The following is a 27,195-nucleotide window of genomic DNA, read 5'->3' on the forward strand; positions in this document are numbered from 1 at the left end:
CGGGCGGCGGGGCGATGCGCGGGGCCCCGGAGGGTGCAGGGTCCCGTCCTGGGGCGTGCAGGGCCCGGTCCCAGGCTGCGATGGGTCCAGCCCCGGGAAGTGCACAGCCGAACCCTGGGACGGGAACCCCCAAGCCCCGGCGAGGGCGGCTGTGTGGGCTGCGGGCACCTGGGACCAGCGGCGCGGAGCAGCCCAGGGCACTCTGTGCATCCCAGCCTGTTTATTTCCAGCTACACATGACAAAACTGGCGGCAACCCAGCCCCTGGGACCCACTCCTGGCGCTGTGACCGGACAAACCGCGGGCTGTCATGGAGCAAGACGGGGTTGCAGCCCCGGTGTTTCCCTCCTCATGCCCTCCCGCGCTTGAAGAGGAAGATGAGGAGGCCACCCAGGAGCCCCTTCTCCAGCAGGATGCCAAGCCACAAGCCGGGGCTGGACAGGACGCTCACACCTGTGGTGGGGACAGGGGACGTGAGTGGCCGGGGCTCGAGGACAGGCATCCCGCAGCCCCCACCACTGCAGGGACCCAGCAGCTCTCACACACCGTTACCTGTCTGGGACCGGCCACTCAGCCCCTCCCTGGCCGGGTCGACGATCCGCAGGGTGGTTTTCGTGTCATCGGGGGCCTGGGCATCGTGCATCACCCGGCAGTTGAACACGGACCCGTTCTTCCTCTCCGTTGCTTGGACCTCCAGCTGGCTCCTCAGCTCAAACAAGCCCGAGGGGCGCTCCTCCGGCCGGGAGATCTTCTCCACCTTCATCTGCATCCCATTCTCCAGCCAGGTGACGGTCACGTCTCCTGGGTAAAACCCTTTCAGGTGGCAGGTGAAGTTCACAGTCTTGTTCACCTCCACAGGGCTCGGCGGGTCAGGGAGCAGGCGGATGCTGGGGGGGACTGGGAAGAGAGGCAGCACCTGCTAACAGGGTCCCCCAGCTCCACTGCCCGCAGGGTGCCCCGTCCCCGCCCCAGGACCCCCAGCACCGTGGGAACTGGACACCCCGAGCGCCGGTCCCCACCCAGCCCTCACCTCGCAGGGCTTGCCTGAGCTGGTACGTCCCCCTCAGCGGGGCCGTCAGCGTGGGGTGCTGCACCTCGCAGACCAGCTGTGAGCGGACATCGTGCTCCTGCAGCGTCACCGTCACGGTGCTGGCCATGTTGTAGGAGGAATTTGTCCGCCCAAGGGTGATCTGGGGCTGCTGAGCCGAGATCTGGGCCTCGTCCTTGAGCCATTTCACGGCGATGTCTTTGGGGAAGAACCCTCCGGCCGTGCAGGTGAAAGGCACCGACTGCCCTGGCTTCTGTCTGCGGCCGGGCCCGGACACGACCGGGTGGGTGGGTTTGGCTGCGGGGAGAAGCGTGGGGCCGTCAGAACAGCTCTGCCCCCCCACGCCCGGCCCCAGGGCCGCAGGGAGCGAGGGGTCCCGGGATGGCACGGATGTGCCTGGGGACGGCCCATGGGACCCTCAGCTGGGACTGGCCCAGCAGAGACCACCGGGCTGGGATGGGATGGGCTGTGCCAGGGACTGCGCCCAGCAGGGCTGGTTCCCAGCGGGAGCTGCTCTGGGAGCCCCACTCACCACGTACGGACACCACCGTGCCCTTTCCACGCAGAAACGGCTCATCACCATCCAGAGATTTGGGGAACTTCACGCAGTAATAGGTGCCAGCATCCTCGGGTTGAACATCCCTGATGCGGATGGTGAAGTCCGTGTCAGACCCAATCAGTGCCCTCGTCACGCGGGGGAAGACGCCCTTCTGCTCATAGATGGTCTCGTTCCCAGTGCCCCAGCCCTTCAGCCACTTCATGGGGCCGGGGATGGAACCGTTTTTGGTGGTGCAGTTCAGGGTGAGGTTCTGTCCCGCTGTCACCTCCACCTTGTCCTGGGGCTGCTCCGGCTTGGAGTCCTGAACTGCCTGGGCACCCGCACCTGGCCACAGCGACAGGAGGTTTTGGGGCTGACAAGGGGCACTGGAGCTGAGGGCAGGGGACAGAGAAATGTCCCCATCCCTCACCCCCCCCAGGGCAGCCAGTGCTGCTGGGGACTGTGGGACCAGGAAGGCCAGGGGCCCCTGGGATGTGCTGGAGTAAACCAAACTCTTTGGTTGGGGATAGAAGCAAGCTGGAAGGGAGGCAGTGAGAGAAGAGCCCCAGATGTCCGCGGGCACAGGGAAGGATTGCCCTGCCAGCGGTGCAGGGGAGCGTGGCGTGGGAAAGGTGCTGGGGCTGTGCGGGGCCCCCACTCACCTGGGGCTCTGCGGAGCAGGAACAGCATCAGGGCAGTGAGAATCAGCACCCAAGCCATGGCGATTCCCAAGTCCTGCTCCCTGATGACTCTGCTCAGCTGGGCTTGACTCAGCTCAGCTCAGCTCAGCTGGGCTCCACTCAGCTCGACTCAATGGCTCAGCCCAGCTCGGCTTGTCTCGGCTCAGCTCAGCTCAGCAGAGCGTTGGTCTCTCTCTGGCAAAGAGGAAGGAAGGGGCTCGCTGCTGGCCAAGTTCCTCACGGACCCCTTGCACAAGTCCCAGCCAGTTCCCACAGTGCTCACACCATCTCACATCACGACGCCGGTCCTCGCCAGCGATGTCGGTCCCGCTCCCCCTGCGGATGCGTGCCACGGGCACCGGGCAGCCACGGAGAGGGGCCCCGATCCGGCACGCTCCCCCACGCGTGGCCAGACGGCAGCTCGGCAGCCCGGGGTGTCGGGGGGACACCCAGCCCTTGCCAGCAGGAGCGGGGCATGGGCCGGCGTCTCCCGTGGGCCCGCGGTGCAGAGCTCGCCCAGGGCTTCACCCGAGCCCCCCCCGCAGCCAGCGCTGCGGCCGGCTTGTCGAACCGGGGAGGGCAGAGCCGCTGCCCTGTGCCCAGCTCAGTGCCTCGGGGCCGGGGCGGACCGGGACGATGCCCTCGGGTGATGCCCTTCGGCGGGGAAGCCCCGCGGAGCTCCCGGCCGGCTCTGCCGCTGCCCCCCGCCCGCCCCGGGACGGGCACTAAAAGCGTTAACAGCCCGCGCCCGCTCGCCTCCATTTCCTGTGCAGCTTCTCCTTTTCCTTCTCCCGCAGCCGGAGCCCAAACTTTGGGCAGTGCCCATGGCTTGGCGCGCCGCTGCAGTGGCCCAGCTCCTGCTCGGGCAGCTCAGCCTCTGCCCGCTGCGGCTCTCGGGTGAGTACGGAGCGGGGCGGCGGCGGCAGCCCCCCGGCAGCTCTCCCGCTTCCCTGCCCCGCTGGCTGCTGCTGCTGCTGCCCGGGGGGGACGGCGGGGGAGAGGCCCGGCCGCCGCAGCAGATGGCTAACGCGAGCAGGCCGGCAAAGAGGAACAGCGGTCGGGGGGGCTTTCCTCCTCTGACCACCTTTTGGGGCTGTGGGGGGGGGCAAGGGGGGGCAAGGGGGATGGGCTGTGCAGGTCCAACCCAGCGCTGTGTAGAGCCGAACCCCGGGACTGGCACCCCCAAGGCCTGGCGAGGGCGGCTGTGTGGGCTGCGGGCACCCGGGACCAGCGGCGCGGAGCAGCCCAGGGCACTCTGTGCATCCCAGCCTGTTTATTTCCAGCTACACATGACAAAACTGGCGGCAACCCAGCCCCTGGGACCCACTCCTGGCGCTGTGACCGGACAAACCGCGGGCTGTCATGGAGCAAGACGGGGTTGCAGCCCCGGTGTTTCCCTCCTCATGCCCTCCCGCGCTTGAAGAGGAAGATGAGGAGGCCGCCCAGGAGCCCCTTCTCCAGCAGGATGCCAAGCCACAAGCCGGGGCTGGACAGGACGCTCACACCTGCGGTGGGGACAGGGGACGTGAGTGGCCGGGGCTCGAGGACAGGCATCCCGCAGCCCCCACCACTGCAGGGACCCAGCAGCTCTCACACACCGTTACCTGTCTGGGACCGGCCACTCAGCCCCTCCCTGGCCGGGTCGACGATCCGCAGGGTGGTTTTCGTGTCATCGGGGGCCTGGGCATCGTGCACCACCCGGCAGGTGAACACGGACCCGTTCTTCCTCTCCGTTGCTTGGACCTCCAGCTGGCTCCTCAGCTCAAACAAGCCCGAGGGGCGCTCCTCCGGCCGGGAGATCTTCTCCACCTTCATCTGCATCCCATTCTCCAGCCAGGTGACGGTCACGTCTCCTGGGTAAAACCCTTTCACGTGGCAGGTGAAGTTCACAGTCTTGTTCACCTCCACAGGGCTCGGCGGGTCAGGGAGCAGGCGGATGCTGGGGGGGACTGGGAAGAGAGGCAGCACCTGCTAACAGGGTCCCCCAGCTCCACTGCCCGCAGGGTGCCCCGTCCCCGCCCCAGGACCCCCAGCCCTGCGGGAACTGGACACCCTGAGCGCCGGTCCCCACCCAGCCCTCACCTCGCAGGGCTTGCCTGAGCTGGTACGTCCCCCTCAGCGGGGCCGTCAGCGTGGGGTGCTGCACCTCGCAGACCAGCTGTGAGCGGACATCGTGCTCCTGCAGCGTCACCGTCACGGTGCTGGCCATGTTGTAGGAGGAATTTGTCCGCCCAAGGGTGATCTGGGGCTGCTGAGCCGAGATCTGGGCCTCGTCCTTGAGCCATTTCACGGCGATGTCTTTGGGGAAGAACCCTCCGGCCGTGCAGGTGAAAGGCACCGACTGCCCTGGCTTCTGTCTGCGGCTGGGCCCGGACACGACCGGGCGGGTGGGTTTGGCTGCGGGGAGAAGCGTGGGGCCGTCAGACCAGGCTCTGCCCCCCCATGCCCGGCCCCAGGGCCGCAGGGAGCGAGGGGTCCCGGGATGGCACGGATGTGCCTGGGAAAGGCCCACGGGACCCTCAGCTGGGACTGGCCCCCTAAGCCCCCTCCCTGTCCCCACTCACCCTGAGCAGAGCCCACCGGGCTGGGATGGGATGGGCTGTGCCAGGGACTGCGCCCAGCAGGGCTGGTTCCCAGCGGGAGCTGCTCTGGGAGCCCCACTCACCACGTACAGACACCACCGAGCCCTTTCCACGCAGAAACGGCTCATTATGATCCACAGATTTGCGGAACTTCACGCAGTAATAGGTGCCAGCATCCTCAGGTTGAACATCCCTGATGCGGATGGTGAAGTCCGTGTCGGACCCACTCACTGCCCTCGTCACGCGGGGGAAGAAGCCTGTGTGGTCATAGATGGTCTCGTTCCCAGTGCCCCAGCCCTTCAGCCACTTCACGGGGCCAGGGATGGAACTGGTTTTGGTGGTGCAGATCAGGGTGAGGTTCTGTCCCGCTGTCACCTCCACCTTGTCCTGGGGCTGCTCCGGCATGAAGTCCTGACCCGCCTGGGCACCCGCACCTGGCCACAGCGACAGGAGGTTTTGGGGCTGACGAGGGGCACTGGAGCTGAGGGCAGGGGACAGAGAAATGTCCCCATCCCTCACCCCCCCAGGGCAGCCAGTGCTGCTGGGGACTGTGGGACCAGGAAGGCCAGGGGCCCCTGGGATGTGCTGGAGTAAACCAAACTCTTTGGTTGGGGATAAAAGCAAGCTGGAAGGGAGGCAGTGAGAGAAGAGCCCCAGATGTCCGCGGGCACAGGGAAGGATTGCCCTGCCAGCGGTGCAGGGGAGCGTGGCGTGGGAAAGGTGCTGGGGCTGTGCGGGGCCCCCACTCACCTGGGGCTCTGCAGAGCAGGAGCAGCATCAGGGCAGTGAGAAGCAGCACCCGAGCCATGGCGATTCCCAAGTCCTGCTCCCTGATGGCTCAGCTCAGCCGGGCTTGGCTCAGCTCAGCTCAGCTCAGCTGGGCTCCACTCAGCTCGACTCAATGGCTCAGCCCAGCTCGGCTTGGCTCGGCTCAGCTCAGCAGAGCACTGGTCTCTCTCTGGCAAAGAGGAAGGAAGGGGCTCGCTGCTGGCCAAGTTCCTCACGGATCCCTTGCACAAGTCCCAGCCAGTTCCCACAGTGCTCACACCATCTCACATCACGACGCCGGTCCTCGCCAGCGATGTCGGTCCCTCTCCCCCTGCGGATGCATGCCACGGGCACCGGGCAGCCACGGAGAGGGGCCCCGATCCGGCACGCTCCCCCACGCGTGGCCAGACGGCAGCTCGGCAGCCCGGGGTGTCGGGGGGACACCCAGCCCTTGCCAGCAGGAGCGGGGCATGGGCCGGCGTCTCCCGTGGGCCCGCGGTGCAGAGCTCGCCCAGGGCTTCACCCGAGCCCCCCCCGCAGCCAGCGCTGCGGCCGGCTTGTCGAACCGGGGAGGGCAGAGCCGCTGCCCCGTGCCCAGCTCAGTGCCTCGGGGCCGGGGCGGACCGGGACGATGCCCTCGGGTGATGCCCTTCGGCGGGGAAGCCCCGCGGAGCTCCCGGCCGGCTCTGCCGCTGCCCCCCGCCCGCCCCGGGACGGGCACTAAAAGCGTTAACAGCCCGCGCCCGCTCGCCTCCATTTCCTGTGCAGCTTCTCCTTTTCCTTCTCCCGGAGCCGGAGCCCAAACTTTGGGCAGTGCCCATGGCTTGGCGCGCCGCTGCAGTGGCCCAGCTCCTGCTCGGGCAGCTCAGCCTCTGCCCGCTGCGGCTCTCGGGTGAGTACGGAGCGGGGCGGCGGCGGCAGCCCCCCGGCAGCTCTCCCGCTTCCCTGCCCCGCTGGCTGCTGCTGCTGCTGCCCGGGGGGGACGGCGGGGGAGAGGCCCGGCCGCCGCAGCAGATGGCTAACGCGAGCAGGCCGGCAAAGAGGAACAGCGGTCGGGGGGGGCTTTCCTCCTCTGACCACCTTTTGGGGCTGTGGGGGGGGGCAAGGGGGGGCAAGGGGGATGGGCTGTGCAGGTCCAACCCAGCGCTGTGTAGAGCCGAACCCCGGGACTGGCACCCCCAAGGCCTGGCGAGGGTGGCTGTGTGGGCTGCAGGCACCCGGGACCAGCGGCGCGGAGCAGCCCAGGGCACTCTGTGCATCCCAGCCTGTTTATTTCCAGCTACACATGACAAAACTGGCGGCAACCCAGCCCCTGGGACCCACTCCTGGCGCTGTGACCGGACCAACCGCGGGCTGTCATGGAGCAAGACCGGGTTGCAGCCCCGGTGTTTCCCTCCTCATGCCCTCCCGCGCTTGAAGAGGAAGATGAGGAGGCCGCCCAGGAGCCCCTTCTCCAGCAGGATGCCAAGCCACAAGCCGGGGCTGGACAGGACGCTCACACCTGCGGTGGGGACAGGGGACATGAGTGGCCGGGGCTCGAGGACAGGCATCCCGCAGCCCCCACCACTGCAGGGACCCAGCAGCTCTCACACACCGTTACCTGTCTGGGACCGGCCACTCAGCCCCTCCCTGGCCGGGTCGACGATCCGCAGGGTGGTTTTCGTGTCATCGGGGGCCTGGGCATCGTGCACCACCCGGCAGGTGAACACGGACCCGTTCTTTCTCTCCGTTGCTTGGACCTCCAGCTGGCTCCTCAGCTCAAACAAGCCCGAGGGGCGCTCCTCCGGCCGGGAGATCTTCTCCACCTTCATCTGCATCCCATTCTCCAGCCAGGTGACAGTCACATCTCCCGGGTAAAACCCTTTCACGTGGCAGATGAAGTTCACAGTCTTGTTCACCTCCACAGGGCTCGGCGGGTCAGGGAGCAGGCGGATGCTGGGGGGGACTGGGAAGAGAGGCAGCACCTGCTAACGGGGTCCCCCAGCTCCACTGCCCGCAGGGTGCCCCGTCCCCGCCCCAGGACCCCCAGCCCTGCGGGAACTGGACACCCCGAGCGCCGGTCCCCACCCAGCCCTCACCTCGCAGGGCTTGCCTGAGCTGGTACGTCCCCCTCAGCGGGGCCGTCAGCATGGGGTGCTGCACCTCGCAGACCAGCTGTGAGCGGACATCGTGCTCCTGCAGCGTCACCGTCACGGTGCTGGCCATGTTGTAGGAGGAATTTGTCCGCCCAAGGGTGATCTGGGGCTGCTGAGCCGAGATCTGGGCCTCGTCCTTGAGCCATTTCACGGTGATGTCTTTGGGGAAGAACCCTCCGGCCGTGCAGGTGAAAGGCACCGACTGCCCTGGCTTCTGTCTGCGGCCGGGCCCAGACACGACCGGGCGGGTGGGTTTGGCTGCGGGGAGAAGCGTGGGGCCGTCAGACCAGGCTCTGCCCCCCCACGCCCGGCCCCAGGGCCGCAGGGAGCGAGGGGTCCCGGGATGGCACGGATGTGCCTGGGAAAGGCCCATGGGACCCTCTGCTGGGACTGGCCCCCTAAGCCCCCTCCCTGTCCCCACTCGCCCAGAGCAGAGCCCACCGGGCTGGGATGGGATGGGCTGTGCCAGGGACTGCGCCCAGCAGGGCTGGTTCCCAGCGGGAGCTGCTCTGGGAGCCCCACTCACCACGTACGGACACCACCGTGCCCTTTCCACGCAGAAACGGCTCATCACCATCCAGAGATTTGGGGAACTTCACGCAGTAATAGGTGCCAGCATCCTCGGGTCGAACATCCCTGATGCGGATGGTGAAGTCCGTGTCAGACCCAATCAGTGCCCTCGTCACGCGGGGGAAGACGCCCGTCTGGTCATAGATGGTCTCGTTCCCAGTGCCCCAGCCCTTCAGCCACTTCACGGGGCCGGGGATGAAACTGTTTCTAGATGTGGTGCAGTTCAGGGTGAGGTTCTGTCCCGCTGTCACCTCCACCTTGTCCTGGGGCTGCTCCGGCTTGGAGTCCTGAACTGCCTGGGCACCCGCACCTGGCCACAGCGACAGGAGGTTTTGGGGCTGACAAGGGGCACTGGAGCTGAGGGCAGGGGACAGAGAAATGTCCCCATCCCTCACCCCCCCCAGGGCAGCCGGTGCTGCTGGGGACTGTGGGACCAGGAAGGCCAGGGGCCCCTGGGATGTGCTGGAGTAAACCAAACTCTTTGGTTGGGGATAAAAGCAAGCTGGAAGGGAGGCAGTGAGAGAAGAGCCCCAGATGTCCGCGGGCACAGGGAAGGATTGCCCTGCCAGCGGTGCAGGGGAGCGTGGCGTGGGAAAGGTGCTGGGGCTGTGCGGGGCCCCCACTCACCTGGGGCTCTGCGGAGCAGGAGCAGCATCAGGGCAGTGAGAAGCAGCACCCGAGCCATGGCGATTCCCAAGTCCTGCTCCCTGATGGCTCAGCTCAGCCGGGCTTGGCTCAGCTCAGCTCAGCTCAGCTGGGCTCCACTCAGCTCGACTCAATGGCTCAGCTCAGCTCAGCAGAGCGCTGGTCTCTCTCTGGCGAAGAGGAAGGAAGGGGCTCGCTGCTGGCCAAGTTCCTCACGGACCCCTTGCACAAGTCCCAGCCAGTTCTCACAGTGCTCACACCATCTCACATCACGACGCCGGTCCTCGCCAGCGATGTCGGTCCCGCTCCCCCTGCGGATGCGTGCCACGGGCACCGGGCAGCCACGGAGAGGGGCCCCGATCCGGCACGCTCCCCCACGCGTGGCCAGACGGCAGCTCGGCAGCCCGGGGTGTCGGGGGGACACCCAGCCCTTGCCAGCAGGAGCGGGGCATGGGCCGGCGTCTCCCGTGGGCCCGCGGTGCAGAGCTCGCCCAGGGCTTCACCCGAGCCCCCCCCGCAGCCAGCGCTGCGGCCGGCTTGTCGAACCGGGGAGGGCAGAGCCGCTGCCCCGTGCCCAGCTCAGTGCCTCGGGGCCGGGGCGGACCGGGACGATGCCCTCGGGTGATGCCCTTCGGCGGGGAAGCCCCGCGGAGCTCCCGGCCGGCTCTGCCGCTGCCCCCCGCCCGCCCCGGGACGGGCACTAAAAGCGTTAACAGCCCGCGCCCGCTCGCCTCCATTTCCTGTGCAGCTTCTCCTTTTCCTTCTCCCGGAGCCGGAGCCCAAACTTTGGGCAGTGCCCATGGCTTGGCGCGCCGCTGCAGTGGCCCAGCTCCTGCTCGGGCAGCTCAGCCTCTGCCCGCTGCGGCTCTCGGGTGAGTACGGAGCGGGGCGGCGGCGGCAGCCCCCCGGCAGCTCTCCCGCTTCCCTGCCCCGCTGGCTGCTGCTGCTGCCCGGGGGGGACGGCGGGGGAGAGGCCCGGCCGCCGCAGCAGATGGCTAACGTGAGCAGGCCAGCGAAGAGAAACAGCGGTCGGGGGGGGCTTTCCTCCTCTGACCACCTTTTGGGGCTGTGGGGGGGGCAAGGGGGGGGCAAGGGGGATGGGCTGTGCAGGTCCAACCCAGCGCTGTGTAGAGCCGAACCCCGGGACTGGCACCCCCAAGCCCCGGCGAGGGCGGCTGTGTGGGCTGCGGGCACCTGGGACCAGCGGCGCGGAGCAGCCCAGGGCACTCTGTGCATCCCAGCCTGTTTATTTCCAGCTACACATGACAAAACTGGCGGCAACCCAGCCCCTGGGACCCACTCCTGGCGCTGTGACCGGACCAACCGCGGGCTGACATGGAGCAAGACCGGGTTGCAGCCCCGGTGTTTCCCTCCTCATGCCCTCCCGCGCTTGAAGAGGAAGATGAGGAGGCCGCCCAGGAGCCCCTTCTCCAGCAGGATGCCAAGCCACAAGCCGGGGCTGGACAGGACGCTCACACCTGCGGTGGGGACAGGGGACATGAGTGGCCGGGGCCCGAGGACAGGCATCCCGCAGCCCCCACCACTGCAGGGACCCAGCAGCTCTCACACACCGTTACCTGTCTGGGACCGGCCACTCAGCCCCTCCCTGGCCGGGTCGACGATCCGCAGGGTGGTTTTGTTGTCATTGGGGGCCTGGGCATCGTGCACCACCCGGCAGGTGAACACGGACCCGTTTTTCTCATCCGTTGCTTGGACCTCCAGCTGGCTCCTCAGCTCAAACAAGCCCGAGGGGGGCTCCTCCGGCCGGGATATGTTCTCCACCTTCATCTGCATCCCATTCTCCAGCCAGGTGACAGTCACATCTCCTGGGTAAAACCCTTTCACATGGCAGATGAAGTTCACAGTCTTGTTCACCTCCACAGGGCTCGGCGGGTCAGGGAGCAGGCGGATGCTGGGGGGGACTGGGAAGAGAGGCAGCGCCTGCTAACAGGGTCCCCCAGCTCCACTGCCCGCAGGGTGCCCCGTCCCCGCCCCAGGACCCCCAGCCCTGCGGGAACTGGACACCCCGAGCGCCGGTCCCCACCCAGCCCTCACCTCGCAGGGCTTGCCTGAGCTGGTACGTCCCCCTCAGTGAGGCCGTCAGCGTGGGGTGCTGCACCTCGCAGACCAGCTGTGAGCGGACATCGTGCTCCTGCAGCGTCACTGTCACGGTGCTGGCCATGTTGTAGGAGGAATTTGTCCGCCCAAGGGTGATCTGGGGCTGCTGAGCCGAGATCTGGGCCTCGTCCTTGAGCCATTTCACGGTGATGTCTTTGGGGAAGAACCCTCCGGCCGTGCAGGTGAAAGGCACCGACTGCCCTGGCTTCTGTCTGCGGCCGGGCCCGGACACGACCGGGCGGGTGGGTTTGGCTGCGGGGAGAAGCGTGGGGCCGTCAGACCAGGCTCTGCCCCCCCACGCCCGGCCCCAGGGCCGCAGGGAGCGAGGGGTCCCGGGATGGCACGGATGTGCCTGGGAAAGGCCCACGGGACCCTCAGCTGGGACCGGCCCCCGAGCCCCCTCCCTGTCCCCACTCGCCCAGAGCAGAGCCCACCGGGCTGGGATGGGATGGGCTGTGCTGGGGACTGCGCCCAGCAGGGCTGGTTCCCAGCGGGAGCTGCTCTGGGAGCCCCACTCACCACGTACGGACACCACCGTGCCCTTTCCACGCAGAAACGGCTCATCGCCATCCAGAGATTTGGGGAACTTCACGCAGTAATAGGTGCCAGCATCCTCGGGTTGAACATCCCTGATGCGGATGGTGAAGTCCGTGTCAGACCCACTCACTGCCCTCGTCACGCGGGGGAAGACGCCCGTCTGGTCATAGATGGTCTCGTTCCCAGTGCCCCAGCCCTTCAGCCACTTCATGGGGCCGGGGATGGAAGTGGTTTTGGTGGTGCAGATCAGGGTGAGGTTCTGTCCCGCTGTCACCTCCACCTTGTTCTGGGGCTGCTCCGGCTTGGAGTCCTGAACTGCCTGGGCACCCGCACCTGGGCACAGCGACAGGAGGTTTTGGGGCTGACAAGGGGCACTGGAGCTGAGGGCAGGGGACAGAGAAATGTCCCCATCCCTCACCCCCCCAGGGCAGCCGGTGCTGCTGGGGACTGTGGGACCAGGAAGGCCAGGGGCCCCTGGGATGTGCTGGAGTAAACCAAACTCTTTGGTTGGGGATAAAAGCAAGCTGGAAGGGAGGCAGTGAGAGAAGAGCCCCAGATGTCCGCGGGCACAGGGAAGGATTGCCCTGCCAGCGGTGCAGGGGAGCGTGGCGTGGGAAAGGTGCTGGGGCTGTGCGGGGCCCCCACTCACCTGGGGCTCTGCGGAGCAGGAGTAGCATCAGGGCAGTGAGAAGCAGCACCCGAGCCATGGCGATTCCCAAGTCCTGCTCCCTGATGGCTCAGCTCAGCCGGGCTTGACTCAGCTCAGCTCAGCTCAGCTGGGCTCCACTCAGCTCGACTCAATGGCTCAGCTCAGCTCAGCAGAGCGCTGGTCTCTCTCTGGCGAAGAGGAAGGAAGGGGCTCGCTGCTGGCCAAGTTCCTCACGGACCCCTTGCACAAGTCCCAGCCAGTTCCCACAGTGCTCACACCATCTCACATCACGACGCCGGTCCTCGCCAGCGATGTCGGTCCCGCTCCCCCTGCGGATGCGTGCCACGGGCACCGGGCAGCCACGGAGAGGGGCCCCGATCCGGCACGCTCCCCCACGCGTGGCCAGACGGCAGCTCGGCAGCCCGGGGTGTCGGGGGGACACCCAGCCCTTGCCAGCAGGAGCGGGGCATGGGCCGGCGTCTCCCGTGGGCCCGCGGTGCAGAGCTCGCCCAGGGCTTCACCCGAGCCCCCCCCGCAGCCAGCGCTGCGGCCGGCTTGTCGAACCGGGGAGGGCAGAGCCGCTGCCCCGTGCCCAGCTCAGTGCCTCGGGGCCGGGGCGGACCGGGACGATGCCCTCGGGTGATGCCCTTCGGCGGGGAAGCCCCGCGGAGCTCCCGGCCGGCTCTGCCGCTGCCCCCCGCCCGCCCCGGGACGGGCACTAAAAGCGTTAACAGCCCGCGCCCGCTCGCCTCCATTTCCTGTGCAGCTTCTCCTTTTCCTTCTCCCGCAGCCGGAGCCCAAACTTTGGGCAGTGCCCATGGCTTGGCGCGCCGCTGCAGTGGCCCAGCTCCTGCTCGGGCAGCTCAGCCTCTGCCCGCTGCGGCTCTCGGGTGAGTACGGAGCGGGGCGGCGGCGGCAGCCCCCCGGCAGCTCTCCCGCTTCCCTGCCCCGCTGGCTGCTGCTGCTGCCCGGGGGGGACGGCGGGGGAGAGGCCCGGCCGCCGCAGCAGATGGCTAACGCGAGCAGGCCAGCGAAGAGAAACAGCGGTCGGGGGGGCTTTCCTCCTCTGACCACCTTTTGGGGCTGGGGGGGGGGCAAGGGGGGGCAAGGGGGATGGGCTGTGCAGGTCCAACCCAGCGCTGTGTAGAGCCGAACCCCGGGACTGGCACCCCCAAGGCCTGGCGAGGGCGGCTGTGTGGGCTGCAGGCACCCGGGACCAGCGGCGCGGAGCAGCCCAGGGCACTCTGTGCATCCCAGCCTGTTTATTTCCAGCTACACATGACAAAACTGGCGGCAACCCAGCCCCTGGGACCCACTCCTGGCGCTGTGACCGGACCAACCGCGGGCTGTCATGGAGCAAGACCGGGTTGCAGCCCCGGTGTTTCCCTCCTCATGCCCTCCCGCGCTTGAAGAGGAAGATGAGGAGGCCGCCCAGGAGCCCCTTCTCCAGCAGGATGCCAAGCCACAAGCCGGGGCTGGACAGGACGCTCACACCTGCGGTGGGGACAGGGGACATGAGTGGCCGGGGCCCGAGGACAGGCATCCCGCAGCCCCCACCACTGCAGGGACCCAGCAGCTCTCACACACCGTTACCTGTCTGGGACCGGCCACTCAGCCCCTCCCTGGCCGGGTCGACGATCCGCAGGGTGGTTTTCGTGTCATCGGGGGCCTGGGCATCGTGCACCACCCGGCAGGTGAACACGGACCCGTTTTTCTCATCCGTTGCTTGGACCTCCAGCTGGCTCCTCAGCTCAAACAAGCCCGAGGGGGGCTCCTCCGGCCGGGATATGTTCTCCACCTTCATCTGCATCCCATTCTCCAGCCAGGTGACAGTCACATCTCCTGGGTAAAACCCTTTCACATGGCAGGTGAAGTTCACAGTCTTGTTCACCTCCACAGGGCTCGGCGGGTCAGGGAGCAGGCGGATGCTGGGGGGGACTGGGAAGAGAGGCAGCGCCTGCTAACAGGGTCCCCCAGCTCCACTGCCCGCAGGGTGCCCCGTCCCCGCCCCAGGACCCCCAGCCCTGCGGGAACTGGACACCCCGAGCGCCGGTCCCAACCCAGCCCTCACCTCGCAGGGCTTGCCTGAGCTGGTACGTCCCCCTCAGCGGGGCCGTCAGCGTGGGGTGCTGCACCTCGCAGACCAGCTGTGAGCGGACATCGTGCTCCTGCAGCGTCACCGTCACGGTGCTGGCCATGTTGTAGGAGGAATTTGTCCGCCCAAGGGTGATCTGGGGCTGCTGAGCTGAGATCTGGGCCTCGTCCTTGAGCCATTTCACGGCGATGTCTTTGGGGAAGAACCCTCCGGCCGTGCAGGTGAAAGGCACCGACTGCCCTGGCTTCTGTCTGCGGCCGGGCCCGGACACGACGGGGCGGGTGGGTTTGGCTGCGGGGAGAAGCGTGGGGCCGTCAGACCAGGCTCTGCCCCCCCACGCCCGGCCCCAGGGCCGCAGGGAGCGAGGGGTCCCGGGATGGCACGGATGTGCCTGGGGACGGCCCATGGGACCCTCAGCTGGGACTGGCCCCCTAAGCCCCCTCCCTGTCCCCACTCGCCCAGAGCAGAGCCCACCGGGCTGGGATGGGATGGGCTGTGCCGGGGACTGCGCCCAGCAGGGCTGGTTCCCAGCGGGAGCTGCTCTGGGAGCCCCACTCACCACGTACAGACACCACCGTGCCCTTTCCACGCAGAAACGGCTCATCACCATCCAGAGATTTGGGGAACTTCACGCAGTAATAGGTGCCAGCATCCTCGGGTCGAACATCCCTGATGCGGATGGTGAAGTCCGTGTCAGACCCAATCAGTGCCCTCGTCACGCGGGGGAAGACGCCCGTCTGGTCATAGATGGTCTCGTTCCCAGTGCCCCAGCCCTTCAGCCACTTCACGGGGCCGGGGATGGAACTGTTTCTAGATGTGGTGCAGTTCAGGGTGAGGTTCTGTCCCGCTGTCACCTCCACCTTGTACTGGGGCTGCTCCGGCTTGGAGTCCTGAACTGCCTGGGCACCCGCACCTGGGCACAGCGACAGGAGGTTTTGGGGCTGACAAGGGGCACTGGAGCTGAGGGCAGGGGACAGAGAAATGTCCCCATCCCTCACCCCCCCCAGGGCAGCCGGTGCTGCTGGGGACTGTGGGACCAGGAAGGCCAGGGGCCCCTGGGATGTGCTGGAGTAAACCAAACTCTTTGGTTGGGGATAAAAGCAAGCTGGAAGGGAGGCAGTGAGAGAAGAGCCCCAGATGTCCGCGGGCACAGGGAAGGATTGCCCTGCCAGCGGTGCAGGGGAGCGTGGCGTGGGAAAGGTGCTGGGGCTGTGCGGGGCCCCCACTCACCTGGGGCTCTGCGGAGCAGGAGCAGCATCAGGCCGGTGAGAATCAGCACCCAAGCCATGGCGATTCCCAAGTCCTGCTCCCTGATGACTCCGCTCAGCTGGGCTTGACTCAGCTCAGCTCAGCTCAGCTGGGCTCCACTCAGCTCGACTCAATGGCTCAGCTCAGCTCAGCAGAGCGCTGGTCTCTCTCTGGCGAAGAGGAAGGAAGGGGCTCGCTGCTGGCCAAGTTCCTCACGGACCCCTTGCACAAGTCCCAGCCAGTTCTCACAGTGCTCACACCATCTCACATCACGACGCCGGTCCTCGCCAGCGATGTCGGTCCCGCTCCCCCTGCGGATGCGTGCCACGGGCACCGGGCAGCCACGGAGAGGGGCCCCGATCCGGCACGCTCCCCCACGCATGGCCAGACGGCAGCTCGGCAGCCCGGGGTGTCGGGGGGACACCCAGCCCTTGCCAGCAGGAGCGGGGCATGGGCCGGCGTCTCCCGTGGGCCCGCGGTGCAGAGCTCGCCCAGGGCTTCACCCGAGCCCCCCCCGCAGCCAGCGCTGCGGCCGGCTTGTCGAACCGGGGAGGGCAGAGCCGCTGCCCCGTGCCCAGCTCAGTGCCTCGGGGCCGGGGCGGACCGGGACGATGCCCTCGGGTGATGCCCTTCGGCGGGGAAGCCCCGCGGAGCTCCCGGCCGGCTCTGCCGCTGCCCCCCGCCCGCCCCGGGACGGGCACTAAAAGCGTTAACAGCCCGCGCCCGCTCGCCTCCATTTCCTGTGCAGCTTCTCCTTTTCCTTCTCCCGCAGCCGGAGCCCAAACTTTGGGCAGTGCCCATGGCTTGGCGCGCCGCTGCAGTGGCCCAGCTCCTGCTCGGGCAGCTCAGCCTCTGCCCGCTGCGGCTCTCGGGTGAGTACGGAGCGGGGCGGCGGCGGCAGCCCCCCGGCAGCTCTCCCGCTTCCCTGCCCCGCTGGCTGCTGCTGCTGCCCGGGGGGGACGGCGGGGGAGAGGCCCGGCCGCCGCAGCAGATGGCTAACGCGAGCAGGCCAGCGAAGAGAAACAGCGGTCGGGGGGGCTTTCCTCCTCTGACCACCTTTTGGGGCTGGGGGGGGGGCAAGGGGGGGCAAGGGGGATGGGCTGTGCAGGTCCAACCCAGCGCTGTGTAGAGCCGAACCCCGGGACTGGCACCCCCAAGGCCTGGCGAGGGCGGCTGTGTGGGCTGCAGGCACCCGGGACCAGCGGCGCGGAGCAGCCCAGGGCACTCTGTGCATCCCAGCCTGTTTATTTCCAGCTACACATGACAAAACTGGCGGCAACCCAGCCCCTGGGACCCACTCCTGGCGCTGTGACCGGACCAACCGCGGGCTGTCATGGAGCAAGACCGGGTTGCAGCCCCGGTGTTTCCCTCCTCATGCCCTCCCGCGCTTGAAGAGGAAGATGAGGAGGCCGCCCAGGAGCCCCTTCTCCAGCAGGATGCCAAGCCACAAGCCGGGGCTGGACAGGACGCTCACACCTGCGGTGGGGACAGGGGACATGAGTGGCCGGGGCCCGAGGACAGGCATCCCGCAGCCCCCACCACTGCAGGGACCCAGCAGCTCTCACACACCGTTACCTGTCTGGGACCGGCCACTCAGCCCCTCCCTGGCCGGGTCGACGATCCGCAGGGTGGTTTTCGTGTCATCGGGGGCCTGGGCATCGTGCACCACCCGGCAGGTGAACACGGACCCGTTTTTCTCATCCGTTGCTTGGACCTCCAGCTGGCTCCTCAGCTCAAACAAGCCCGAGGGGGGCTCCTCCGGCCGGGATATGTTCTCCACCTTCATCTGCATCCCATTCTCCAGCCAGGTGACAGTCACATCTCCTGGGTAAAACCCTTTCACATGGCAGGTGAAGTTCACAGTCTTGTTCACCTCCACAGGGCTCGGCGGGTCAGGGAGCAGGCGGATGCTGGGGGGGACTGGGAAGAGAGGCAGCGCCTGCTAACAGGGTCCCCCAGCTCCACTGCCCGCAGGGTGCCCCGTCCCCGCCCCAGGACCCCCAGCCCTGCGGGAACTGGACACCCCGAGCGCCGGTCCCAACCCAGCCCTCACCTCGCAGGGCTTGCCTGAGCTGGTACGTCCCCCTCAGCGGGGCCGTCAGCGTGGGGTGCTGCACCTCGCAGACCAGCTGTGAGCGGACATCGTGCTCCTGCAGCGTCACCGTCACGGTGCTGGCCATGTTGTAGGAGGAATTTGTCCGCCCAAGGGTGATCTGGGGCTGCTGAGCTGAGATCTGGGCCTCGTCCTTGAGCCATTTCACGGCGATGTCTTTGGGGAAGAACCCTCCGGCCGTGCAGGTGAAAGGCACCGACTGCCCTGGCTTCTGTCTGCGGCCGGGCCCGGACACGACGGGGCGGGTGGGTTTGGCTGCGGGGAGAAGCGTGGGGCCGTCAGACCAGGCTCTGCCCCCCCACGCCCGGCCCCAGGGCCGCAGGGAGCGAGGGGTCCCGGGATGGCACGGATGTGCCTGGGGACGGCCCATGGGACCCTCAGCTGGGACTGGCCCCCTAAGCCCCCTCCCTGTCCCCACTCGCCCAGAGCAGAGCCCACCGGGCTGGGATGGGATGGGCTGTGCCGGGGACTGCGCCCAGCAGGGCTGGTTCCCAGCGGGAGCTGCTCTGGGAGCCCCACTCACCACGTACAGACACCACCGTGCCCTTTCCACGCAGAAACGGCTCATCACCATCCAGAGATTTGGGGAACTTCACGCAGTAATAGGTGCCAGCATCCTCGGGTCGAACATCCCTGATGCGGATGGTGAAGTCCGTGTCAGACCCAATCAGTGCCCTCGTCACGCGGGGGAAGACGCCCGTCTGGTCATAGATGGTCTCGTTCCCAGTGCCCCAGCCCTTCAGCCACTTCACGGGGCCGGGGATGGAACTGTTTCTAGATGTGGTGCAGTTCAGGGTGAGGTTCTGTCCCGCTGTCACCTCCACCTTGTACTGGGGCTGCTCCGGCTTGGAGTCCTGAACTGCCTGGGCACCCGCACCTGGGCACAGCGACAGGAGGTTTTGGGGCTGACAAGGGGCACTGGAGCTGAGGGCAGGGGACAGAGAAATGTCCCCATCCCTCACCCCCCCCAGGGCAGCCGGTGCTGCTGGGGACTGTGGGACCAGGAAGGCCAGGGGCCCCTGGGATGTGCTGGAGTAAACCAAACTCTTTGGTTGGGGATAAAAGCAAGCTGGAAGGGAGGCAGTGAGAGAAGAGCCCCAGATGTCCGCGGGCACAGGGAAGGATTGCCCTGCCAGCGGTGCAGGGGAGCGTGGCGTGGGAAAGGTGCTGGGGCTGTGCGGGGCCCCCACTCACCTGGGGCTCTGCGGAGCAGGAGCAGCATCAGGCCGGTGAGAATCAGCACCCAAGCCATGGCGATTCCCAAGTCCTGCTCCCTGATGACTCCGCTCAGCTGGGCTTGACTCAGCTCAGCTCAGCTCAGCTGGGCTCCACTCAGCTCGACTCAATGGCTCAGCTCAGCTCAGCAGAGCGCTGGTCTCTCTCTGGCGAAGAGGAAGGAAGGGGCTCGCTGCTGGCCAAGTTCCTCACGGACCCCTTGCACAAGTCCCAGCCAGTTCTCACAGTGCTCACACCATCTCACATCACGACGCCGGTCCTCGCCAGCGATGTCGGTCCCGCTCCCCCTGCGGATGCGTGCCACGGGCACCGGGCAGCCACGGAGAGGGGCCCCGATCCGGCACGCTCCCCCACGCATGGCCAGACGGCAGCTCGGCAGCCCGGGGTGTCGGGGGGACACCCAGCCCTTGCCAGCAGGAGCGGGGCATGGGCCGGCGTCTCCCGTGGGCCCGCGGTGCAGAGCTCGCCCAGGGCTTCACCCGAGCCCCCCCCGCAGCCAGCGCTGCGGCCGGCTTGTCGAACCGGGGAGGGCAGAGCCGCTGCCCTGTGCCCAGCTCAGTGCCTCGGGGCCGGGGCGGACCGGGACGATGCCCTCGGGTGATGCCCTTCGGCGGGGAAGCCCCGCGGAGCTCCCGGCCGGCTCTGCCGCTGCCCCCCGCCCGCCCCGGGACGGGCACTAAAAGCGTTAACAGCCCGCGCCCGCTCGCCTCCATTTCCTGTGCAGCTTCTCCTTTTCCTTCTCCCGCAGCCGGAGCCCAAACTTTGGGCAGTGCCCATGGCTTGGCGCGCCGCTGCAGTGGCCCAGCTCCTGCTCGGGCAGCTCAGCCTCTGCCCGCTGCGGCTCTCGGGTGAGTACGGAGCGGGGCGGCGGCGGCAGCCCCCCGGCAGCTCTCCCGCTTCCCTGCCCCGCTGGCTGCTGCTGCTGCCCGGGGGGGACGGCGGGGGAGAGGCCCGGCCGCCGCAGCAGATGGCTAACGCGAGCAGGCCAGCGAAGAGAAACAGCGGTCGGGGGGGGCTTTCCTCCTCTGACCACCTTTTGGGGCTGTGGGGGGGGCAAGGGGGGGCAAGGGGGATGGGCTGTGCAGGGTCCAGCCTCGGGATGTGCAGGGTCCAGCCCCGCCGGTGCGTTGCCGAAGGTAGCTGGGGGTTTGGGGAGGAGGGGTTTGGGTGCTGTGCTCGGCTCCGGGGCTGCACATCCCTGCTTAGAGCCGGCTCCTGTCTGGCCGTGCACAGCCCTGGGATGTGAACCCCACTTTCTCGCAGAGCCCCAGTAATCCTGGCTCGTGTTGTACATTGCTGGGGCGTTAATGTTTAACAGCACTCGGGAGTTTTTCCTGCCCGGAATTCCCCTTGGCTCCCTCTGTACCTCTCTGAACTCCAAGCACCTGCAGTGCCTCCTGTTTACCGCATGACAGGGGATGCAAATTTGGCCCTTGTTCATTTTTAACGTGGCTTCTGCCTCTCCCAGTGCCTGTGGTTTGTCTCTGCCATATCCAGGGATATTTCTCAGCTGAGCTGCTGCAAACTCGGAGCAAGCTGGGGCTGCTCTGCCTGTGCCACTCGGGTTGAGTGGAGCAAGCCCTCACCCTGCTCAAACACTCAGCCCCTGCCCTCCTGTCGCTGTGCCCAGGTGCGAGTGTCCAGACGGTTCAGGACTTCCAGCTGAAGCAGCCCCAGGACAAGGTGGTGGTGACAGCGGGACAGAACCTCACCCTGAACTGCACCACATCTGGAAACAGTTCCATCCCCGGCCCCGTGAAGTGGCTGAAGGGCTGGGGCACTGGGAACGAGACCATCTATGACCAGACGGGCGTCTTCCCCCGCGTGACGAGGGCACTGATTGGGTCTGACACGGACTTCACCATTCGCATCAGGGATGTTCAACCCGAGGATGCTGGCACCTATTACTGCGTGAAGTTCCGCAGATCTCTGGATGGTGATGAGGTGTTTCTGCATGGAAAGGGCACGGTGGTGTCCCTGCAGGGTGAGTGCAGCTCAGCGGGACACCTCGCTCCTGAGGACCCCATCCCACAGCCCCTGCCCTGCGTGCAGTGGGGGCCCATGCTGCCCTGCACTCACCACCCTCTCCTTGCTCTGCCTTGTATCTCCACAGGATCAGCCCTGGTTCCCAGCATCGTGGCTGTAGCTGTAGTGCTCTTCCTCCTCCTCCTCGGCCTCTTCATTGCTCTTTGCGTGTACAGGAGGAAGCACAGAGCCAAGGCGGAGAGCCAGTGCCTAGCTGGTCCGGCAGCCATGGGCAGCTTCTCACCCATCCCTCTGCTGTGCTGTGCAGGGACCACCAGCACCCCTAGGTTTGTACCCGGCACCCCTAGGTTTGTACCCGGCACCCCCAGGTTCGTACCCACCAATCTCTTCCTTCTACACCTTGAGATGAGTGAACTGCCTTATCCACCTGTCTTATCCTGGTTTCCCCTCCCTCTGGAGCAGTAATTTTCCCCAGAAAATGTCCTTTACTCACAGGCACATCACTGTGCTGTGTTGCTTCTGTCTGTGTTTCACAGGAGCATGCGGCAGGGAGCGCCCAGCGCCCGGGAGCTCCCTGCAAGCCCCTCACCGTGGTGTCTGAGCCTAGCCCCAGGCACGCAGACAGCACGTTGTCCCTCTCTTCTGCCTTCAGCGTGGGTGTCGTGTGGCCACATGCTGCAGAGCTCAGCTAAAATTTGGGAGGGGAATTGAGGAGTGCTGCATTGGGTGGCGTGGGGAGCGGACCCAGCTTCCTTTAGCTCTAATGGCTGTCCTTCCCCCCCAGCAGCAAAGTCCTGGATGCAGAGACCTCACATCTACCCAGCCAGGTAAGAGCTGCCTGTCAGTAGAGGGGACCAGCATCCTGCGCCAACGTCCCAGCTTACAGGGACTCTGCAAGGCTCCGGGGCCAGGGGGGGCATTGGGTGAGCAGCAGCCGCCTGCATGCGGTCCTGGCACGCTCTGCATCACAGCACAGGGCCACCTGTGCAGCCGTGGCACTACTGTCACAGCTTGAACCTGCTGTTAGGGTTATTTTTGCAAGATTTGTCTAGTGACAGCATTAACCATTTGTGTGCACTTCTGCAGCAAAGCAGCAAGGAGGACGATAACATCCACTACGCCGATCTCCAGCCCCTGCCTGCAGCCCCACAGCATGGCAGGAGCCCCGGTGCAGCCTGCTCCGAGTACGCCAGTGTCATGGTAGCTGCCAAGTGATGTGTGGCACTGCAGCCTGCAAGGCCAAAGAGCCCATTTCGGGGGAGGAAGCAGGGACATTTCTGCAGGGCACTATAAAGAAGTAGAAGATCTGTTTGCATGGCACATCCTTGTCTGAGCTTGTCATGCTCGGCAAAACTCCCCTAACTCATTCCCGTCGCGGTGGTCACACAGGGCAGGATAAGGCTCAGGGCCAGACCTGCCATGCCAGGGCTCAGCAGCAGCTCTCCCAGGACCCAGTGGCCATCTCGAACACAGGATCAGGCCATGGGGCTGAGCACCTCTGCCTTGTGCAAGCCGTGCGGTGCCAGTGGCTCCAGGAGGACTTCAGGCACGCCTGTCTCCACCAGCACAGGCACTTTCCTGTCTCAGCCAGTCCGTAATTTGTGTTATCTTGTCACTGCACCAAGCCCATCCTCATTAAAGCCAGCAAACAACCGTGCTGTCCTGTCGCTGTATTCAGAGCAAGAGCAATAGTACTTGTCCTGTGGAGTCCTCGGAGAACGCATGCCCTCCGCAGCCCCGTGCCAGCTCACCCTGTGCTGCTGCCGGCTTGTGCTGAGCCCCACGGGCAGTTCCCACCTCCCACCCTGCCCCCAGGGAGCTCCCCTGGGCAGGGCAGCTGCCCGGCTCCCACCAAACCTGCATCTTCTGACCACACGAGGGGCAGCTCTTGGGAACAGCCCTCGGTGCCACTTTGCTCATGGGATCAGCCCTTGTCTGCCTTTCCCTGCCCTTCCGAAGGGGCCAGCATTTGGGAAAGGGTTCATGATGCTGTGCTAAAATCGGGTTAGCTGGCAGCAGCCTGCCTGCCCTTCCACCCTCTCCCCCTGATCTGTGTACATCTCCTGTTCCAGCCAGAGCCAGTCCACGCACGTCTGCTCCGTGCACACCCCCTGCTCCGTGCAAGTCTCCTGCTCTGTGCTCATCCCGTGCTCCACGTCCCCTGCTCTACCTCCCCTGCTCCATACACATCCGCTTCATGCACATCTCCTTCTCTATGCACATCTGCTCCGTGCACATCTGTTCCGTGCACATCACCTGCTCCATACGCAGCTGCTCCGTGCGCGCATGTGCTCAGTGCCCACCTCTGAGGGGAGCGGGCCGGCAGCCGAGGACGGAGCGCGGCGGTAGCAGGAAGCCATGGGGTGCACGCTCCACACCAGGCACCGCTGCAGCACCCAGGCACACTCTGGCACGATGTGCGCACACGCACCCACCCGTGGCAACAGGGGCTCCCACCGCACCGTGTGCCGCCACACGCAAACTCCCCCTTTGTGGGAGCGGGCTAAGGGCAAAACTCGCTTTTCAGGCAGAGGAACCTGCTGTTTCTGCCACCGCTGCTGCCTGTAACCTTGAAAGCTGCTGCAGTTGTGGGTTTCCAACTTACCTACTTTTCACTGTGAAATGAGAAAAAGAGAAGTGAAACAAGACAGCATGAAAAAGCAGCGTGTGTGTACCCAGGGGAGCCTCGTCTGCCAGCAGAGATCCTCTCAGAGAATTGTTATGGGGGGAGAAGAGCCACTACTGAAATTCATTTGCTTGACTGAATAAGTGTCCCCTGCTCCCGGTGACATGCCCTGGGGACAGTTTTGAGTCATTTCTTTCTCAGGCCCAGCTCGGGGGCACTCAGCACCCTGTGGGCACGGGGAGGGGGACGGGGGAGTTTGCCGCCACCACCGCCGCCCCCCAGCACCCATTCCCAGCCTGGCACCAGCGCCGGCGGAAGCGAGGGGCTGTGGTGTGGGGGTGCCAGGGTGAAGCCTCCGGCAGTGCCGAGTCCCGAGCGGAGCCACAGCTGCACGTGGCAGTGGCTTATTTGCCGGTCAAGGCGGTGGCTGTTGCCCAGCCTCTGCACCGGGAGGACACCAAAGCTCGCGGAAATCTCACATCAGGATTGTGAACAGGAGTATGTAAAATATGTGGGTGAGACCGAAACCGGGGATAGACCTCGCAGACAAGGGGAAATGAAATTCAAGGGGATTTAGGGCTTTTCAAGCACTGGGCTGGTTGAGGAGGGGGGGAATCCAGTTTGATACAAGCATATGCAAAGCAGCGAGCGAGCAGAGCGCCGTGGAGCACTCTGCACCTAGAAAAGGGCCCAGGTCCGCGGCTTACTGCCCAGGGGAGGGATTTGGTGGTTATTATAGGAAAATCCTTTAAGCCACCAGCCTGGGGTGTGCCGGCAGTGAAAGCACAAACAAGCGCCTGAGCGTGGACACAAGGTAGGAACGTGCCGGGGAGCGCCTCGCTCAGGGGGCAACACCTCGCTCAGGGGGCAGCGCCGGGTGACGCTGGGGTCGGGGATTTACTGCTCGTCCGCAGTGGTTTCCTGGTGCCGTCGACTGTCACGTCCCACTGAGTCGCCCGCTGGGTGCTCGAGTGAGAAATGCAGGCGCTTGTGCCGGGTCGAGAGCTGCAATGGCTGCGGCGGGCGCGGGGTGATGCTGGGGCCGGTACCCATCAGGCTCCTCCTGCCCGCAGCCGGGGCCAGCAAAGGCAGCGTCAGCGCGTGGAGCAGAAGCAGTGGCTGTACGCGTGGTGGGGAGAGGCTCGGCGTCCCAGCTGGGGAGGGGACACACCAGATCCAGCCGGGGTTTGGGCTGTGTCCCAGCACCAGACCCCCTGCACGGACACCCTGGAGCGGTGCTGTGCCGGGGCGAGGGTGCAGCGGAGCGGGTGAGGCCGTGGTGGCATGTCCTGGAAAACGGGCCTGGCAGTGGCCCCCCCCACGGCGAGCAGCTCCCGGCATGCGGGTGGTGCGGGGGGTTTAGCTGGGCTTTTCCTCCGCGTGGTGTGTGAGGGGATGGGACCTCATGGGATCGCAAAGCCAAGCCGAAGGGCTGGGGAGAGGCTGGGCTGGGCTGCGCCATGGTAGGAGGCTGCGCGGCCCCTGCCCTGGGGAGAGGCAGAGAGCAGGAAGAGCTTCCCCAGGGAAGAGCCAGGGGATGCTCAGGGGCCGCCCCAGCATCTGCTCCGCTCCTGGCCCTGGGAGGTGGGAAGTGGCTCCTGGAGGTGCCAAGGTGAGAGGGCTGGCAGGACCTGCCGGGGCGGCGGTGTGTGCTGTGCCATGCCGTGCTGTGCCGTGCCGTGCCGTGCCATGCTGTGCTGTGCCATGCTGCGTCACGCCATGCCGTGCTGGGGAGCCAACGTGGGAGGCATGGGCTGTGCTGAGACCCAGCAGGGAACACAAGTCTCAAATGGAAAACACGGAATAACAGGAGCAATTAGTTTGGAGAGCATGACTGATGGATGAGGTTGGCCCTGGCAGCGAGGGAAGGGGGAAGCAATGATTTAATTAACGCTGAGGAAGAGCATGGTCTTACCTAGTGCATGGGGCTGGCTGAAGTAGGGGGATGTGGGTGTCTCCTTGGTGTCCTGGGGGACAGGAGAGGGCTGGCAGTGCTCACTGCAGAGCCGGACAAAGCTGAGCTTGTGCTGGAGCCAGGGCTGAGCAAGGAGAAAGGGAGAGAGACAGGGATAAATGCCTCATGCCCTGCCCTGGGATGCTCCAGCTCCTCAGCAAGAAGCAGACCCCCCCACACACACACTGGCAGTGCCTCTCATAGGGATGGATGCCCAGGGGGCATCATGTCTCCTGAGAGCCAGCGTTGCTCCAGCTTGTCCCCTCCAGCGGCTGATGGGACAGCATCCAGCCAAGGCCCTGGTTTGTGGCTCTCTATCCAAAATGACCTTGTGCTCCTGCTCTGTCCCCATGCCTGCCCCATCCCTGTCCCCATCCCTGTCTCCATCCCTGTCCTTGCCACTGTGAGAGCGTGATGGCCACAAGCCCATCCCCAAGGAGAGACAGGCACATCAGCAGTGGCCAAACAGCTGTGGGTCCAAGAGCATCTGATGCCCCAGGGACCCCACAGAGCCCACACAATGCCACAGGCACCCAGTGACGCCTTGTGGACCCCATGATGCCACGGGGACCCTGTGATACCATTGGGGACCAGGCGATGCCATGGGGATGCTGTGCCAGGACACTGATGGGGAGCAGCATGAGGAGCTGGAGGAATGTCTGGGGTGCTTTGAGGGGTTTGGAAAGGGCGAGAGGGTCTCAAGGACACTTTGAATGTCTCCAAGAAATGCCACATGGGTCTCTCCCGTGCCTGCTGACTGCCCCGAGCTGAGCTCCTGCCAGGAGAGGGAGCTGGAGGGAGAAGCCCTGGGATGCTGCACGGCCGGACCAATTCCACTCCCACCAATTCCAAACCTACCAGCTCGCCCCTTCGCAGGTCCCCATTTCTCACGTTTTTCCTTGGAAAGCAAGGAACGAAGCCAAAGTAAAACTGTGACATGCTTTACGCTGTTCCTGATTTATTTCACGTCTTACTCATTGAATCTTATTCCCCAGTTTCATGGTTGTGGTGGATTTTTATTAAAGGGGATAAACAGGTCTGGGATTTGGGGTTGTCATAGGAACTGTTTCGGTGCCACAGCCTCACTGCCAGCCTCATCCTCCCCCCCGGGTTCCTGATGTAGTGAGGGCTCTCGCCAGCACAGCAGAGATTTCTCCAGCCCCCCAAGCACAGCCCGAGTGAAAACCGCACGATGGGACAACCGCCGCCTGGCGCTGGGGCACCCTGCGAGACCCCCCGGGGAGGAGGTGGGCTCCCAAGCACTGCCCGGCCGTGCCCACCCCCGCAGCCACAGGGAAGTGAACTGGGACCCCTGGGCTGAGGTTCAGGGCTTTAAGCTGAAGAGAGGTGGAGGTGTGTGGAGGATGCTGCTTGTCTGTGTGGATTCTCTGGTGTCTAATAGGAGGTTGTGCTATTGCAGCTATCGCTACTGGGAACCTCTCTGCCCGATTTGGAATCATTTTCATTAAATCCCTGGAGCTGAGAGGGCATGGGGCAGACCAGGGGCTGCCCTCCAGCCATGCCTTATCTCTTCTATCGCAGGCAGAGGGGGCAGGCAGTGAAAATGAAAGTGTCAAATGCATTTCAAACCCATCGATGAAAGGAAATCCTTTGCGCCCAACACTCCTTTGGCCCATGCAGTCCTGTACTGCAGGATGTTGTGGAGGC

At 65.8% G+C, this 27,195-nt stretch overlaps 7 protein-coding genes across 16 annotated transcripts; 1 reads left to right on the top strand and 6 right to left on the bottom strand.

The window, feature by feature from the left end:
• Positions 1 to 38: 38 nt before the first annotated feature.
• LOC142604136 (tyrosine-protein phosphatase non-receptor type substrate 1-like) lies at positions 39 to 2,327 on the bottom strand. The gene is made up of 5 exons (XM_075768727.1): positions 2,248 to 2,327; positions 1,580 to 1,930; positions 1,030 to 1,344; positions 552 to 896; positions 39 to 452 (listed from the first exon to the last, which is right to left on the bottom strand). The coding sequence occupies exons 1-5, from the start codon at positions 2,303 to 2,305 to the stop codon at positions 349 to 351; spliced, it is 1,173 nt and encodes a 390-aa protein (XP_075624842.1). The 5' UTR covers positions 2,306 to 2,327; the 3' UTR covers positions 39 to 348.
• Positions 2,328 to 3,521: 1,194 nt separating this feature from the next.
• On the bottom strand, positions 3,522 to 6,514 carry LOC142604135 (signal-regulatory protein beta-1-like). Of its 2 annotated transcripts, XM_075768725.1 has the most exons (6): positions 5,779 to 6,514; positions 5,598 to 5,699; positions 4,931 to 5,281; positions 4,348 to 4,662; positions 3,870 to 4,214; positions 3,522 to 3,770 (listed from the first exon to the last, which is right to left on the bottom strand). In XM_075768725.1, exons 2-6 carry the CDS (start codon positions 5,653 to 5,655, stop codon positions 3,667 to 3,669), a joined length of 1,173 nt encoding a protein of 390 aa, XP_075624840.1. In that variant the 5' UTR covers positions 5,656 to 5,699; positions 5,779 to 6,514; the 3' UTR covers positions 3,522 to 3,666. The 2 variants fall into 2 exon arrangements, with proteins under 2 accessions (XP_075624840.1, XP_075624841.1); XM_075768726.1 differs by lacking the exon at positions 5,779 to 6,514 and having other exon boundaries at positions 5,598 to 5,734.
• Positions 6,515 to 7,000: 486 nt separating this feature from the next.
• Positions 7,001 to 9,851, bottom strand: LOC142604133 (signal-regulatory protein beta-1-like). 2 transcript variants are annotated; one of them, XM_075768721.1, is made up of 7 exons: positions 9,224 to 9,851; positions 9,102 to 9,135; positions 8,948 to 9,038; positions 8,277 to 8,630; positions 7,694 to 8,008; positions 7,210 to 7,560; positions 7,001 to 7,116 (listed from the first exon to the last, which is right to left on the bottom strand). In XM_075768721.1, the coding sequence occupies exons 3-7, from the start codon at positions 9,003 to 9,005 to the stop codon at positions 7,013 to 7,015; spliced, it is 1,182 nt and encodes a 393-aa protein (XP_075624836.1). In that variant the 5' UTR covers positions 9,006 to 9,038; positions 9,102 to 9,135; positions 9,224 to 9,851; the 3' UTR covers positions 7,001 to 7,012. The 2 variants fall into 2 exon arrangements, with proteins under 2 accessions (XP_075624836.1, XP_075624837.1); XM_075768722.1 differs by having other exon boundaries at positions 7,216 to 7,560; positions 9,102 to 9,851.
• A 349-nt stretch (positions 9,852 to 10,200) lies between these two features.
• On the bottom strand, positions 10,201 to 13,046 carry LOC142604094 (tyrosine-protein phosphatase non-receptor type substrate 1-like). The gene is made up of 7 exons (XM_075768377.1): positions 12,548 to 13,046; positions 12,424 to 12,457; positions 12,270 to 12,360; positions 11,603 to 11,953; positions 11,021 to 11,335; positions 10,543 to 10,887; positions 10,201 to 10,443 (listed from the first exon to the last, which is right to left on the bottom strand). The coding sequence occupies exons 3-7, from the start codon at positions 12,325 to 12,327 to the stop codon at positions 10,340 to 10,342; spliced, it is 1,173 nt and encodes a 390-aa protein (XP_075624492.1). The 5' UTR covers positions 12,328 to 12,360; positions 12,424 to 12,457; positions 12,548 to 13,046; the 3' UTR covers positions 10,201 to 10,339.
• A 575-nt stretch (positions 13,047 to 13,621) lies between these two features.
• LOC142604134 (tyrosine-protein phosphatase non-receptor type substrate 1-like) lies at positions 13,622 to 15,941 on the bottom strand. Of its 2 annotated transcripts, none has more exons than XM_075768723.1 (6): positions 15,743 to 15,941; positions 15,595 to 15,674; positions 14,924 to 15,277; positions 14,341 to 14,655; positions 13,857 to 14,207; positions 13,622 to 13,763 (listed from the first exon to the last, which is right to left on the bottom strand). In XM_075768723.1, exons 2-6 carry the CDS (start codon positions 15,650 to 15,652, stop codon positions 13,660 to 13,662), a joined length of 1,182 nt encoding a protein of 393 aa, XP_075624838.1. In that variant the 5' UTR covers positions 15,653 to 15,674; positions 15,743 to 15,941; the 3' UTR covers positions 13,622 to 13,659. The 2 variants fall into 2 exon arrangements, with proteins under 2 accessions (XP_075624838.1, XP_075624839.1); XM_075768724.1 differs by having other exon boundaries at positions 13,863 to 14,207; positions 15,743 to 15,936.
• Positions 15,942 to 16,946: 1,005 nt separating this feature from the next.
• On the bottom strand, positions 16,947 to 19,017 carry LOC142604138 (tyrosine-protein phosphatase non-receptor type substrate 1-like). 2 transcript variants are annotated; one of them, XM_075768732.1, is made up of 5 exons: positions 18,920 to 19,017; positions 18,249 to 18,602; positions 17,666 to 17,980; positions 17,188 to 17,532; positions 16,947 to 17,088 (listed from the first exon to the last, which is right to left on the bottom strand). In XM_075768732.1, the coding sequence occupies exons 1-5, from the start codon at positions 18,975 to 18,977 to the stop codon at positions 16,985 to 16,987; spliced, it is 1,176 nt and encodes a 391-aa protein (XP_075624847.1). In that variant the 5' UTR covers positions 18,978 to 19,017; the 3' UTR covers positions 16,947 to 16,984. The 2 variants fall into 2 exon arrangements, with proteins under 2 accessions (XP_075624847.1, XP_075624846.1); XM_075768731.1 differs by having other exon boundaries at positions 17,182 to 17,532.
• A 160-nt stretch (positions 19,018 to 19,177) lies between these two features.
• Positions 19,178 to 22,600, top strand: LOC104637404 (signal-regulatory protein gamma). 6 transcript variants are annotated; one of them, XM_075768737.1, is made up of 5 exons: positions 19,178 to 19,809; positions 20,592 to 20,945; positions 21,075 to 21,273; positions 21,732 to 21,774; positions 22,034 to 22,600. In XM_075768737.1, exons 1-5 carry the CDS (start codon positions 19,737 to 19,739, stop codon positions 22,160 to 22,162), a joined length of 798 nt encoding a protein of 265 aa, XP_075624852.1. In that variant the 5' UTR covers positions 19,178 to 19,736; the 3' UTR covers positions 22,163 to 22,600. The 6 variants fall into 6 exon arrangements, with proteins under 6 accessions (XP_075624852.1, XP_075624850.1, XP_075624853.1 ...); XM_075768735.1 differs by having other exon boundaries at positions 19,328 to 19,809; positions 21,075 to 21,294; XM_075768738.1 differs by having other exon boundaries at positions 19,328 to 19,809; positions 21,735 to 21,774.
• The last annotated feature ends 4,595 nt before the right edge of the window (positions 22,601 to 27,195 follow it).

Source organism: Balearica regulorum, chromosome 16, assembly GCF_011004875.1.
Source record: "Balearica regulorum gibbericeps isolate bBalReg1 chromosome 16, bBalReg1.pri, whole genome shotgun sequence".
Taxonomy (NCBI): Eukaryota; Metazoa; Chordata; class Aves; order Gruiformes; family Gruidae; genus Balearica; species Balearica regulorum.